Genomic DNA, 13,618 nt, shown 5'->3' with positions numbered 1-13,618 from the left:
CAAAATATTGACGTTGTTCAGTGAAATTAGAACAATCCGGGATCTGGCGCTGACAAGTTTCTAGTGGTTTATTATTATTTTTTGGAGTTGGGAGGAGGATGTTTAAAAATAAGGCGCTCATCTGAATTCCGGGCAGACAGAAGCAGAGGTCCGGAAAGGAAAAATTGCCGGGAAGGCAGACAGACAGGCAGGCAGGAATTGTCTGATGAGTTTCGAACCAGAAAGTTTCAGAAAGATCCATCCCCGCCGACCTGGTAACTGAAAAGTTGAAATATTTATTCTCTATCAGTCGGTAGAGAGGACAGACACCGGGTACGAAACAACCAGATCCTTTGTTTGACTATATTGCTCAGCTGTAGAAACCCCTATAGAAACCCCTCCCCGCACTCCAGTACACACACTGGCTATTGTAACTATTACAGCTATCTGTCTTTGGGAGCTCTGTTGTTTCTCCTAACTGGAGTGTAAGGGGGAGGGAATCTTCGGACTTCTACTCATCAAGAGTCCAAATGCAGGATCACCTGAAAAACTGAGCAGGTGTTACAGAATGAGAAGAGATCTAGAGAAAAATAGAACCGAGCTGAAGTACAGAACAAGACACAAAGGTACAGAAACAAACAGAAAAGGCCAACAATGGAGTTCTGGCAAAGCATGATTAATAAAATATCTCCTGAAGTCGAAAGTGTTCTCCAGCAAAAACTACACGTTATTTACGAGGTACAGGGATAACAAGGGCTAACCTCTACAGATTCTTCAGAACGACCCCTCTTTGTGGCTCATAATTTCTTTGTCTATTTGTTTGTTTATCTATTTATTTATTTGTTTGTTTTCACGATGATTTGCTTGGTATTGAATTGACGATAAGACCCTAAGAATGGCCGCTTGAAATAAAACGTCGGTGGGCATTCGATAATTGTTAAACTACAATAATAAAAGTATGATTATTAATAATAACTCATGCATATTAACACTCAACAGAAAGCAACCAGAGCTAAGAGAAACCCTAATAAAAAAGACCAGATCTTCTCCAACAACACATCTGACTTTTCCACTCGTTCATTTATTCCTAAACACGCCTGCTTGGCTCAGATTTAAACAAGGTTTTGCTCTGTATATTGCATTGTTGCTGGTTTTTTTTAAGCATCTCATTCTTGCATTACTCCACTTACTGAAGCATAAACAAATAATCAGAAAAGAAAGTAGAACGTGAAGAGAAGCCAAACTTTTCTGTCGCATACCCACAGGCAGGGTTCCTATCCCGCTAATGTTGGATAAACACATTGATGATGGCTATTAAGGAGAGGAGAGGGTGAACCAGGAGAGGGTGAAAATGCAAGAGGGAACGAAAAGGTGACAGTGAATGAAAGCGACTGAATGAGGGGAGGGGGCGACTCTGGCTTTGCTTAGTTCATTCAGAGACAGCTTCAGGCATCTATAGGTTTGTTTAACGAGCAACAAATTAATTTGCACGATTCTGGGAGACCCCATATGGCACTTAATTAATCCTTTCAGGAGGATCTATACCCGGCGATGAGCCGCCTGCTGCTTGCCATGGGGTCACTTTTACTTATTCGCCAGTCTGTCACAGAAAGAAAGAAAGAAAGAAAGAAAGAAAGAAAGAAAGAAAGAAAGAAAGAAAGAAAGAAAAAAAAATTTCAAAATGAAATGGCTGCTGGTGGGTTCCCTCCTTTTCTTGTATCCTCCCCTGCCCCCCGATGAGCTGAGCGCACATTGACTCGTCTCGTTTTGTTTGCCGGCTCTTTGAGCCCACGCAGCGGAGTCGGGCTCGCACCCCGCAGCTTTTTCTCCCACTCCTCTCCTCATCCCATGCCCTCTCACTGCTGGGGCGCGCTCAATATGCAGATGAGCAGGCTCGGCCCGCCCCTCCGCTCCGGCCCCTCAGCCACTCAGGCGGGGTTTGGGTTCGGCTCTGGTTCTCCAGGCATCATAATGGGCCGGGTCCTAGAGGAGGCGTCAGTCTCGGCCCCTCCTCTGCTCGCGGCTGCTGCCTGACGCCTCTCCGAGCGCCCGGCTTGCCCTGAGCGAGAGGAGGCAGAGCGAGGAGAATGCTGAGCTGCCCGTGAGCGCCTCGTCTGAGCCGCCAGCGCCGGGCACCGAGAGGGGCCGAGGGAGACTGTAGCCGGGCGGGGAGGACACCAGGAGAGCCACGCCGAGGGGGGAGGGTAACTAGAGGAAGATCCAGCCGGGGAGCAGCCGGCCCGGCCCCACAAGTGATGCTTGGGACAGGGAGGAGAGAAGCCGCCGCCGCGAGCCCAGAGTCTCCTTAGACGCCCCAGGCTTTGCCCGGCGGTGGGGCGGGGAGCGATGCTGAAGCCTTGATGTCTCAGGAGACAGGCGGGGGCCTCTCCTGCCTCCAGGCACCCGAGTGGCGGAGGAGACGAGCCCTTCGGACTTGCTGGTTCGTGCCGAGGGAGGCACCAGCCCCCCGGACCCCCGCGTGAGAGGCGCGCACCGGGGGCGGCAGACCCGAGAGATCCGACCGCGCCCCCTCGCACCGGCGGGCGCCCAGCCGGGATCCGGGCCTTGGCGTCGTTCTCCGCCCGCGGGGGCTTGGCTTTTGCACTGCTCCGTGGGGCTGGGGCGGCCCCTTGCCCCCGCCTGGGCGCGAGGCTGAGAGCAGGCCCGGGGGCTGCCCGGGACTCTTCCCCCCCCCCCTCCAGCCGGCGCGTTGCTCCGGAGAGAGGCGCCCAACTTGGAAGAGTTTCGTGCGCTGCTGCCTCGCAGCCTCCGGCTCCACGTTCTCCCCGCTGCGGTCCGGCCGCCCCGCCTCTGCCCCTGCGCCCCCCGCCCCTCGGCCAGGGCACCCCCTTCCCCTGCGCCCCGCGAGCGGGACAGCCCCCGCGGAGCCACGCCCGCACACTCCACGCAGCCCCGGCGGCGGGCGGCGCGGCGATGCTGGCGGTGGGGCAGATGGACGGCAGCCCCCGGCAAAGCGCCTTCCTGCTCGGCAGCCCGCCCCTGGCCGCCCTGCACAGCATGGCCGAGATGAAGACCCCTCTGTACCCCGCGTACCCCCTGCCCGCCGGGCCGGCCTCCTCCTCCGCCTCCTCCAGCTCCTCCTCGGCCTCCCCGTCCCCGCCGCTGGGCTCCCCCAAGCCCCAGGCCCTGGCCAGCCCCCCGCAGCAGCTCTCGGCCGCCACCCCGCACGGCATCAACGACATCCTGAGCCGGCCCTCCGTGCCCCTAGCCGGGGCCGCCCTGGCCTCCTCCTCGCCCTCCGGCTCCTCCTCGTCCCCCGCCGGCCTCCTGGCCGGCCTGCCCCGCTTCAGCAGCCTCAGCCCCCCGCCGCCGCCCCCCGGGCTCTACTTCAGCCCCAGCGCCGCCGCCGTGGCCGTGGGCCGCTACCCCAAGCCCCTGGCGGAGCTGCCCGGCAGGACCCCGATCTTCTGGCCGGGCGTGATGCAAAGCCCCCCCTGGAGAGACGCTCGCCTCGCCTGCGCCCCGCGTGAGTACCGCCGCCCCGCTGTCCCGGTGTTCTCCTCCCGCTCGGGGGTCCTGCCCCGGGGGCAGCGCCAGCACCGGCCGGGCACCCCTCCCCTCCCCTCCCAATCTTGGGCTCCCGCGCCCCTCCCTCCAGGCCGGAGCTCTGGGCGGCGAGGGCTGGGAGCGGATTAGCGGGAAGGGCAACTAAGTTATTTAGCTCTCGCTGTACTTCAGCGCGTCCTTTAACCCCCCCCCCCGCACTTTTATTTGGGGGAGTGGCGGGGGTGGGCCCCCAGTGATTTTGTGTGGGAAGCAGTGAGATCAGTGGGGAATAGAGGCCAAGGGGGGGCTGTTTTACTCACCCCCAGCATCTTATTAGCTGCCTTTTGGTCCAGTCCTTGGTGCTGCTTTCTCTCCCTTGACTTTTTTTTCCTGCTGAAGCTTCATCTCTCGCTTTCTACTTCTGCTACACGCTGCCCCAATTCCCTCGGGCGGATACCAGTTAGCATTGGCTCCCAACTTTAACTGCAGACCTCCTCTGCAACTATTGAGAAGGGTCAGTTGGGAGATGTGATTGGGCAAAAAAAAAGCTGAAGAGTCCCAGAGCTCTCCTGGATAAAAGTTTTCAGGGCCAACCGCTTCTTCCCCCGCTCTTTTCAGAGCGAGACTTCCACTAACTCGGGACGATTACGCCTCCTCTTTTCTCCTCTCTCGTTATTTCGTGGCTGACGAAACTTCCACGTTCCCATAACGGTTTTCTAATGACTGATGACTTTTGTAACACTGAGCACAGTGATGTTCTAAGCTTAGGGTTAGTCAAAGGGACACCTTAAAAGGTCGATTTTACTAAACACCGTTTTGATCAATGGGCATAGAATTCCTGCAATAGCAAACACTTGCTGTCTGGCCCCGAAAGACGTATGTTATCTGATGATCATTCTTTATATGCATTATTTACTTGCTGGCAATTTAAGCACTCATGGCTGGCGTGGGTGTGTATGTGTATGTGTATGAAAGCATTTTAAAAGGCAAATGATTGCTTAGGGCAAATGATGGGAAATTTTTATAAAAGCAGATTTCTCGTTTCGTTTTTCCTAGCAGAACATTTAGGCTGAAACATCCCTGATTTCTACTACTCCTTCCCCCACCCTCTTCTACTCCTTCCCCGACCCCCTTTTTTGAGTTTGGCTCTCACACAAACTTTCCCCAAGAAGAACTCTTTATAGTTACCTACTTTTATCAATTACTGTTTTTGTGGGAGAGTAATTTTTGCCTCGCAGAATGCAGACCCTCAAAAGAAATGGGCGTCAAAAGATTTACATCGGTTTGAATCTGGCAACATGTAAATAGTGGATTCGTTCCTCCATGTATAGAAATATCCCCTTTCCCTTGACAGCAAATTGCATAGCTAAGCAGTTTTCCAAATAAACAGCTTAACATATCTGTCTATGCATTCATTCTTTTCCAGATCAAGGTTCAATTTTGCTGGATAAAGACGGAAAGAGAAAACACACAAGACCCACTTTTTCTGGCCAGCAGATTTTCGCACTGGAAAAGACTTTTGAGCAGACCAAATATTTAGCAGGACCAGAGAGAGCTAGGCTAGCCTATTCACTGGGGATGACAGAGAGTCAAGTCAAGGTGAGATGATCATGTCAAACATTAGATAAGAGACTCAAGACCGCACATTGCTGAGGCTGGGCGCAGTGTGAAAAATACACATACAAAGGAGCCCTTGGTATAAGATATTAATGAACAAAAGGAAACAGGCGCATGCCTTTGAAATCGGGTTAATCTGAAATGGATACGTATGCTCGGCACATACACCATTACTGCCAGTATAAAGCCATTGCAAAATATTATTGCTAATTGAATCCTTTGTATAAATGGCTCCTTTTAGTATATTAAAAAACGCACTTCGGTTGGCATTTATTTGCAGCTTATAATTAATTATGTTCTTTATGAGAATATGGTACAATTTTTAAAGTCTCCATTTAAAATAATTTTAAATCAGGCATGCTTGTAAAGTGATCCCAATATTTTAGGTTTAATGTTCTATAATTGTGGGGGCGGTAAGGCGTAATATTGCTCGATACTTATATACAAATAAGTGTAGTTTGTGCTAGAAGATTAATATTTGGGCAATACATTTTCTGACCGGGTAGACATGCAATGTTTGGTCATTAGATCTTTAAGTGATGACGATAGATATTTAAAATGTGTTTTGCTAAGGACAAAACACCAATTTGCTAGTGTTTGGGATCCAAGGTGCTTAATGGTTCAAACTTTAGAGACCTTTTCTTGAACGATAAAGGAATTGAGCTAACAAGCATAAAGTGGATCGGATCGTTTATACCTTCCCTCCCCTATTTATTTTAAACACTTCTAAATATGTTACTGGGGTGGGGTTTTGAGAAGTTAATATGCAAATACAGGCTACAGTGCGTTCTTTGTACAGAAAACTGTATTTAAAGATCAATTCTCTATGCAGCTTTTTAAAAAAATTAACAGTTTTTGTGTTAAAGGGTCTCTTTATGGATTCTCATTCCCCCAGAGTTATCTGAAGACCCTCATTTGTCACTGTAAATATGTCTAAATGGCTGCGAATAAATTCTTCCAGCCCCTACAATAAAATAACAACCCCCTCCTCTTACCATATCCTTTCTAAGATAAAATATGTAACAGAAAAGGAGGCATTAGAGAACCATACAGTCTAAAATGTTTGTTGTCACGTATGAACAGGAGTAAGTAGGCATTGAGTGTACTAAAAATTTAGGTATGTTTTCCTTTCAAACGAATGATTTAATTTCATGTAGGAATCGTTCTGCAAGACTAAAATTATATTTTGCACAAAAGGATTGGTGACTTGGATTTTAGAGAGGGGGAAAAAACAAACAGCCTGTAAATTGTTCCTTTTTGGAATTTAACAACAAAAAATTGGAATCTATTTTTTCATTTATTGTAAAATATAATTTCATCTTTAAAAGCCATAGTAAGTAAAACTTACACAGCACAGAGTAAGTTTTTGTGATCAGTTAGTCTTACCTCTAACTGTTTTCGACCATTTGGATACAGCATTAGAACCACACGCTTCTCAATTTGAATTACAAATTTAGGACGACAGATAACACCTAAATAAAGACGCATATATTTACATGGGAAATGGCTGTTCCATTAAGTTTGATACAATGTAGTTGAGTTTTGATTAAACAAACTGGACAGGCAAAAACATTAGTAGGGAAGAGAGGAGGAAAAAAATCACAACAATTGTAGAATGTAATAGAAAATTAAGACGAGTAAAATTATTCCCTCCCTCTATTAGTATGCAAAGGTTCATGTAAAAGTCTCCAAGACTCGCTATGAAACTCCTCCTAAAATAAAATAAAAATAGAATAAAAATGAACCCAAAAAAGCCACAAAATGCTCCTCCATCAGAAGAAAAAGCAATTTAAATATGCTGGACACTGAAAAAACCTTTAACTACCAATAATAACGTTGCAATAGCAAAACAATAGTTTTGTGTCGATAACAATCACAACAATATAGTCATAATTATAATCACTTAGAATAATAACAATGATAATAACCACAATCTGAATACTGATCATTTCACGAGAGCAACAATAAGTATGAACTGCATTCTGTTAACTTAATTTTCATAATTATAGTTCTGATATGAATATTGATTAATCTGTTGTAATCGTAATAATAAAACATAGCACAAATATCAATTATTATATGGTAATGGTAGTGATAGTTGTATAGCAATAATTATAATAATTTTAGGTTAATTATAGGAATATTTAAGTGTTTGTGGTAACCGAATACTTACTTATGAATACCTTATGGTATAATAATAATAATAATAATTGTATAGTATAGTCATAACTATGCCCGGGATACTAATAACACTGTGACAATATTAATAACTATGGTATGGATTTTAATCCCTCTATTGTAGCAATAACATCATACGATTAATAACTTAGACACCTACACTAACGCTACCTCAGCAGTAATTATATGGCATGTTTGATGATCATTCCATTCTAATCATTACAGAGTGAATATAAATAACTACAGTCATAATAATAGGCATGGGGTGGATACTAAATAGCGACTGATCATACCGCTGCGGCGGTAATAAGGCTAAGTGGCGAGGTTAACAATGGCAGAGCTAGGGATCGCTGGTGGTGCATGATCTGGGTAGGAGCAAGCAGAGGGTGGGACTGTGTGGTGGGGGAATGGTGGCAGCAGCGGTGCGATTTGGCTAATGATTTGGCCGCGCTGGCAGCAATAACAAGACCTGTGGCGCGGGCTCTGCGGGCTGCCTGGGGCTCCGGCTCCCGGGGCTGCAGGGCACAGCTGTGGCTGCTGGCACGGCCCTGGCCCGGGTTAGTAATCCCCCTTCCCTCCCCGTCTCTCCGGCGGCTGCAGGTTTGGTTCCAGAACCGGCGCACCAAGTGGCGGAAGAAGCACGCGGCCGAGATGGCCACGGCTAAGAAGAAGCAGGACTCGGAGACCGAGCGGCTGAAGGGGGCCTCGGAGAACGAGGAGGAGGACGATGACTACAACAAGCCGCTGGACCCCAACTCGGACGACGAGAAGATCACGCAGCTGCTGAAGAAACACAAGTCGAGCAGCAGCAGCCTGCTCCTGCACACGTCGGAGAACGAGAGCTCCTCTTAAAGGGGCCGGGAGGACTCGTGCTGTGTGCTGAGATGCTGTACATATCTTCTATTTTTCTAGACTCTATCCGCTGACCCGGGAGGAAAGAGGCAGGAAAAGACGGCGAGTAAACAAACATCCAAACCCAGCCCTCTCTCGCGCCTCTGCCTGGCTGCTGGCGCTGTTATTGTAGGGTCGCAGGGGTCCGTCTGAGCGCTCCCTCTTCCCTTGCAGACTCCAGAGCAGCTGAGAGGGGGAAGGTGGGACCTACTTCCACCCACACAGCTCCTGCTGGGCGGACTAAAGCAACCTGTTGAAGGCTCTTTGTAAATAAATCGTGAGTCACACTGACTATAGAAGTTACTTTACTGTGAATATTTAAAATGTAAAATACTTTTTTTTTTAATAGAAAGGGTTGGGTTGGGTCCTGCCCCTCCACCCCCATGTCTGGCTTTTTAAGGATCCGTTCTTTTGGAATTGTTGGAATTTGAACGCTGGGATTTGTTTGTGATCTCTTCTCCCACCTTGGCTGCTTATTCTGAACTTTCTCCTGCAGGCCTTGATCCCCCCTCCTAATTTGAACCGACGCCCCTCATTAAGGGCATCGATTAGGAGATTTGAAACAAACAGCCCACTGATGTTTTGCCAAGTATGAGGAAGTCTTTGCTGGAACACCCCTCCCCCCCTTCTGAAACTGCATCCGCCCTGGGTGCTATTTATTAATGTTTTAAAATGCTTTTTTGGGGGAGGGGGAGGGGTGAGGTGCAATTTTAAATAGTTTGTTTCAATTTAACCAGTTTCCAATAAAATGCGTGTTAAAGTAGCTGGTGGGACTTGTTACAACCACTTTCAGTCAAAACTATAAAAATCCTTTAGATGCTGTAATTGAATTTAAAGTGTGTTTTCTTTTGTATTATAAAGAATACTATAGAATGTACATTGTTTTCTTTTTAAAGCTAATAATGATGATATATTAGCCTCTTAACATTTATTAATTTATATTTAAATAATTCGGTTTGTAAAGAGAAGAGCCCTTTGCAAGACCAGTTAAAATGTAATGCACTTTCTGTTTTAAAAAAAGATAAAAACCAAGTAAAACCAGTTTAAGACGTTTGTTGCTTCCACTAAAGGGTACAGATAATCCGATCTCATCAGAGATTAAATAATAAAACTTATGGTACGAAAAAAAGATAATTTGGGTTCTTTTGTTCAATTTCAGGTGCATTTTTAAAAGCATGTAAAACATCACTTCATCCAGACGGTTCAAGAGTAATACAAATAAAATAAGCGATCGTTTATTTGGAAAAAAAATACAAAGTTGCTACTCCTGGTGTATTTTTTCATGGGAACTCTTTTCCTTTTGTAGAACATTCCTGGAGATTTCAGGAAGTCATGAGTTGCATATATAGCCGAGGTGGGTTAATCTCAGGCCAATATAGAGTGTGTTAACTTTTTAAGTAGCAAGCAACATAAGCCATTATCAGGGGTAATATGTGAACTTTGTTATGTGAAAGAGGCTATTTTCCAGGAACAAAACGATTAATAATCGTCTAGCTGCGGGGGAGGGGGTCTAAAGTAAATAATTAGACCCAGTATAGAAACAAATTGAAAGACATTATTTAGCTATGATCATTTCCCTATCTAAACAGTGGATGACTATTGTTATTTCTTTCGTGGCTGAATTGAAGCAAACAGAAACGCTGGGACCTGAGAAAAGGAATCAGTTAGTTTGCAATTTAGAGAAAAAGTAGTACTATGTCCGTTTGTCTGACATATTTGATTATTAAACAAAACCAGACGAAACAATATTTTGCTGAAGCAACATCTTAACTTAAATAATAGAGGGCCTGACTATTTTGTCTGAGCAAGGCTTTCAGGATCGAGCCCACAGGAATGTCTGTTTCGGTAGGTTTTTGCACGCATAACTGATAGGGTGCTTTTATTTCATTCGGTATTTCCTCAGCCCATCTTTTTTACCAGAGTTTCAGGTACCAAAGTACAACATCTAAATTCCATTCTGCCTTTCCAAAAGGAGGCTGTGGCACGTATATTCCTTGGATAAAGCAGCATATTTCAGAATTGCAGGATCCCTGTCTGCAGCGGAAGCCTGCCATTCTTCCAGATAGCCACTTCTTAAAGCCTTTCTAGCATATACAACGCCTGACTGAGACACTCGGCTGCTTACAGGGCACCAAGTCAAAATACAGTACTTCCAGTTTTGCAGTTGTTCCTAAAACGAGGTGATTTAAAAACAAACCAATTCCAAACCACCTCTCACTTTTTACCTCTATACATGCGACTTTCTTGTAGAACCGGAAAGCAAGCCCACCACTGAGCTAACAGATCTGGAGGAGACACATTTCAAAACTCCCGCTGCCTTTTGAAATCCCTACACAAATGTCTTCAATGCTGTTTCTTTCAACAAAACAACTTCTTTCTCAGTCCTATGCTTCCGCTTTACAGTGCATGTTCAATCCCAGAACAGGATGCATTTGATTGTATTTTGTAAACATTCGATTCTATTATTCGAGGCATCCCCCCCCCTTGCAAATGCTAGCGCAGTTTTAGTTCTACATGCCCTGAGCAAAAATTCTGCGTCAGACAAAAGCACCCCTTTTGTACACCTCTCGCTACCGCACTTTGAGCAATGGCTTGTATACAGCGGGCCATGTTGTACTGGTTTCTTTTTTTCCAGTTGACTGCAGCTCTGACTTTGGCTTTCCAGTTAATTTACTTCTACACAGAGACCCAGCTGGCCATCAGTTGCAGTTGGCACTATAAAACTAGAATTATAGGGGGAAAAAAAGCCCAACTCTGATCGCTTGGTTAGTTTGGTTTTGTCTAGGGTATTTGAGAAAAGAACAGTTTATTCGTATGATCTCACTTTTTCCTTTGTGGTTAAGGCTTTGGTAACAAAAAAAATGGAGCTTAGAGCGGGATGCGAAGCATCTTTCACATGGAGTGTAGGACTTTTACGAAGAAAGCTAATAAATAACGTCACGAGCATTGTTGCAAACACCCCAGCTAATCACGAGGGATAAAATGTCAGTGGCTTTTATGAGGGTTAAAGTTCACCTGCTGAGAGGTTAGAATCGGCACCGAGTAGATCTCAGTAAATCCGAAGTTGCTCGCAGTGCCTGGCCAGGATAGGGCGACTGAACAGCCAAGTGACAATGTTGCTATTAGTGAAACCCGCGCGGCGAGCCCTGGTGTCAGTTCGCTGTCCAGCAGTGGGGTAAACTCTGCTGGCTGGGCCCACCGGGATAGTCTCAGCTGACGCGGAGGTTAGTTTAAGCGGATGCCGATTGCAGGCTGGAGGAAAGCTTCCCTCTAGACTGACAGGCGTCGCGGTTTGCCTGCTCAGATCCCTTCCTCCCGCTCGCGTGGGGTCTGGAAGTGCCAAGGCGGAGAGCAGGTGACTGTGTGGGTGGCCATATGTTTGCCCACGCTCCGCACTGTCCCTGGGCAGGTGAGCTGGGCGCTAGATGGCCCCGTATTTACTGCATTCAAATCAACCCAAGCGCACCTCGCCTACATAATTCAATGAGGAGCGTGACTGTGGCCGTCTCGCCCAGTGCGCCTGACAAGCAGGGGCTAAGCGCTCATCCGAAAGCGCATGCAGATGAAGTACATTAAAGTAGCATCAGTGCAGGGGAGAGCAGCGTCTTCCTGCCCATCGACTTTGTCATCCTCACCAACACTAACGAGTGAAACTCCACTTGGGAACGCCGGCCCGCGGCAGTGTAAAGCGACAGTAACTCTGTTGTTAATCATTGCCAATGGACGCTGTATAATAACCGAGCTAAGTGGCTGATTTCATCTCTGCTCCCCTACTTCAAGCTAATCTCAACAGCTTTGTCCACAGCCAACTATTTTTTTTAACGTGACCTTTGGTGTAAACTCAGCTCCTCTATCTCGTGTGTTTTTCTAGGGGAAGTAAAATTCTGTTATTCCCGTATTTACCCTGCCTAATTCTTTGGCATTTGGAGTCTCCTGAGAGCAGGCGAGTAAAACGCTGCGAGATCAACTTCTCACTGTTGAACGTGACGATGTGGATGGGATCTTTCATGCTTTTTAACTCGACCACTTTATAAACCAGCTAGAGAAGTCGCGGCGGAAAGCCCATGCCGTCAGCTGCATTTCATCTTTGAGTCAGAGGAAATCAGTATGATTTTGGTCAAATAAACATACTCCCCCCCCCCAACAATATGAGCCCAACAATAACCACAACAAAACCCTTCTTTACATACAGTGCTCATTCTTACACAGAAGACACAGCTGTTGCATCGGATGCACGGGTATCCGTCTGCTCTCAGGCCCCTCGCTGTGATAACAAGGCAAACTGCAGTGAAAACTGGTTCAGTGTTAAAATATGAACATGGATCCGTAATTTGGCCCCCTTTCTCAGCAACGTGAAAGATGCCCCGAGATCCAAACGTAAATAGTATTTAGACAGCATCCCTGGCTAGCGGCAAGAGATTATTTTAGAAATGGATTTGGAGAGCTCATTAGGAAAAAGTTATTTAAGCAAAGTCATTATTTTGGTCATACAATATCTGTCAATAATGAACGAATCTATATCATTCGTCTCTATGACGTATGTCGCTGTTCCTGTATATGTAAAAGTATCTACATGTAGATGCATAGACAAAGGTAGAAAGTAGAGTCACATAAATATTCCCATAGAAGGAGCCAATCCTGCGTTCCAGTTTCAGCCGAAGCTCCCGCTGAAGTCAGGGGTACATCTGCCGAAGTCAATGCAAATCAGGCCTCGTCATTCGACCTGCGAGCCAAACTCCGCTTGCTTGACTCGCTGTCATGGGGCACTGGCAGGGATGGCCTTACCAGGAGGGGAACTGAGGCCGACGCCTCAGCTGCTAGACTGTGGGGGGGAAGAGGGATGCCATTAGGACCCAGAGTGTAGAAAATTGTGTCTGGAGCAGGTGCATATGTATTCTCTCTGCTCTAGATGCACAGAGGTGGCAGAGCAGGACTATGAGAGGAGTAGAACAGGAAGAAGGCAGAATTGAGACCTTTCAAAGTTTTAGCCCAAGCGACGACGGGGCCTAGGGTGCCTACTTCAAAGTAGGAATAAGAGCCTCCGGAAAAGGGCGCTTTTCCCGGAGGATCGGGGCCAGTGTAGACGCTCTTTTCCGGCTTTTTTAAAAGCCGGAAAAAAGCGGCGGACATTTTTATTTAAATGCCGCGGGGGATATTTAAATCCCCCGTGCATTTCCCTACTACGACTGGTGAAATTTACATGCCCCTTCCGGAAAAGGGGCCAGTGTAGATGTAGCCACCGACTTTAAGGTCAGAAGGGACCATTATGATCATCTAGTCTGACCCCCTGCACAGTGCAGGCCACAAAATCTCACCCACCCCTCCTAAAATAATCCTCTCACCTATGTCTCAGATATTGAAGCCTTCAAATACTTTGAAGACCCCAAGATGCAGAGAATCCTCTAGCTGTGAGTAAGTTTTCAGGGGCAAACACCAGCAACCCGTT

The 13,618-nt window shown here is 46.8% G+C and overlaps 1 protein-coding gene across 1 annotated transcript; it reads left to right on the top strand.

Moving 5' to 3' along the window:
- Positions 1-2,881: 2,881 nt before the first annotated feature.
- NKX6-1 (NK6 homeobox 1) lies at positions 2,882-9,395 on the top strand. Its single transcript, XM_075929519.1, has 3 exons — positions 2,882-3,466; positions 4,913-5,085; positions 7,882-9,395. The coding sequence occupies exons 1-3, from the start codon at positions 2,914-2,916 to the stop codon at positions 8,131-8,133; spliced, it is 978 nt and encodes a 325-aa protein (XP_075785634.1). The 5' UTR covers positions 2,882-2,913; the 3' UTR covers positions 8,134-9,395.
- The last annotated feature ends 4,223 nt before the right edge of the window (positions 9,396-13,618 follow it).

The sequence above is a fragment of the Pelodiscus sinensis genome, chromosome 5 (genome assembly GCF_049634645.1).
Source record: "Pelodiscus sinensis isolate JC-2024 chromosome 5, ASM4963464v1, whole genome shotgun sequence".
In the NCBI taxonomy this organism is placed as follows: domain Eukaryota; kingdom Metazoa; phylum Chordata; order Testudines; family Trionychidae; genus Pelodiscus; species Pelodiscus sinensis.
This window is presented reverse-complemented; position numbering and strand designations above follow the sequence as displayed.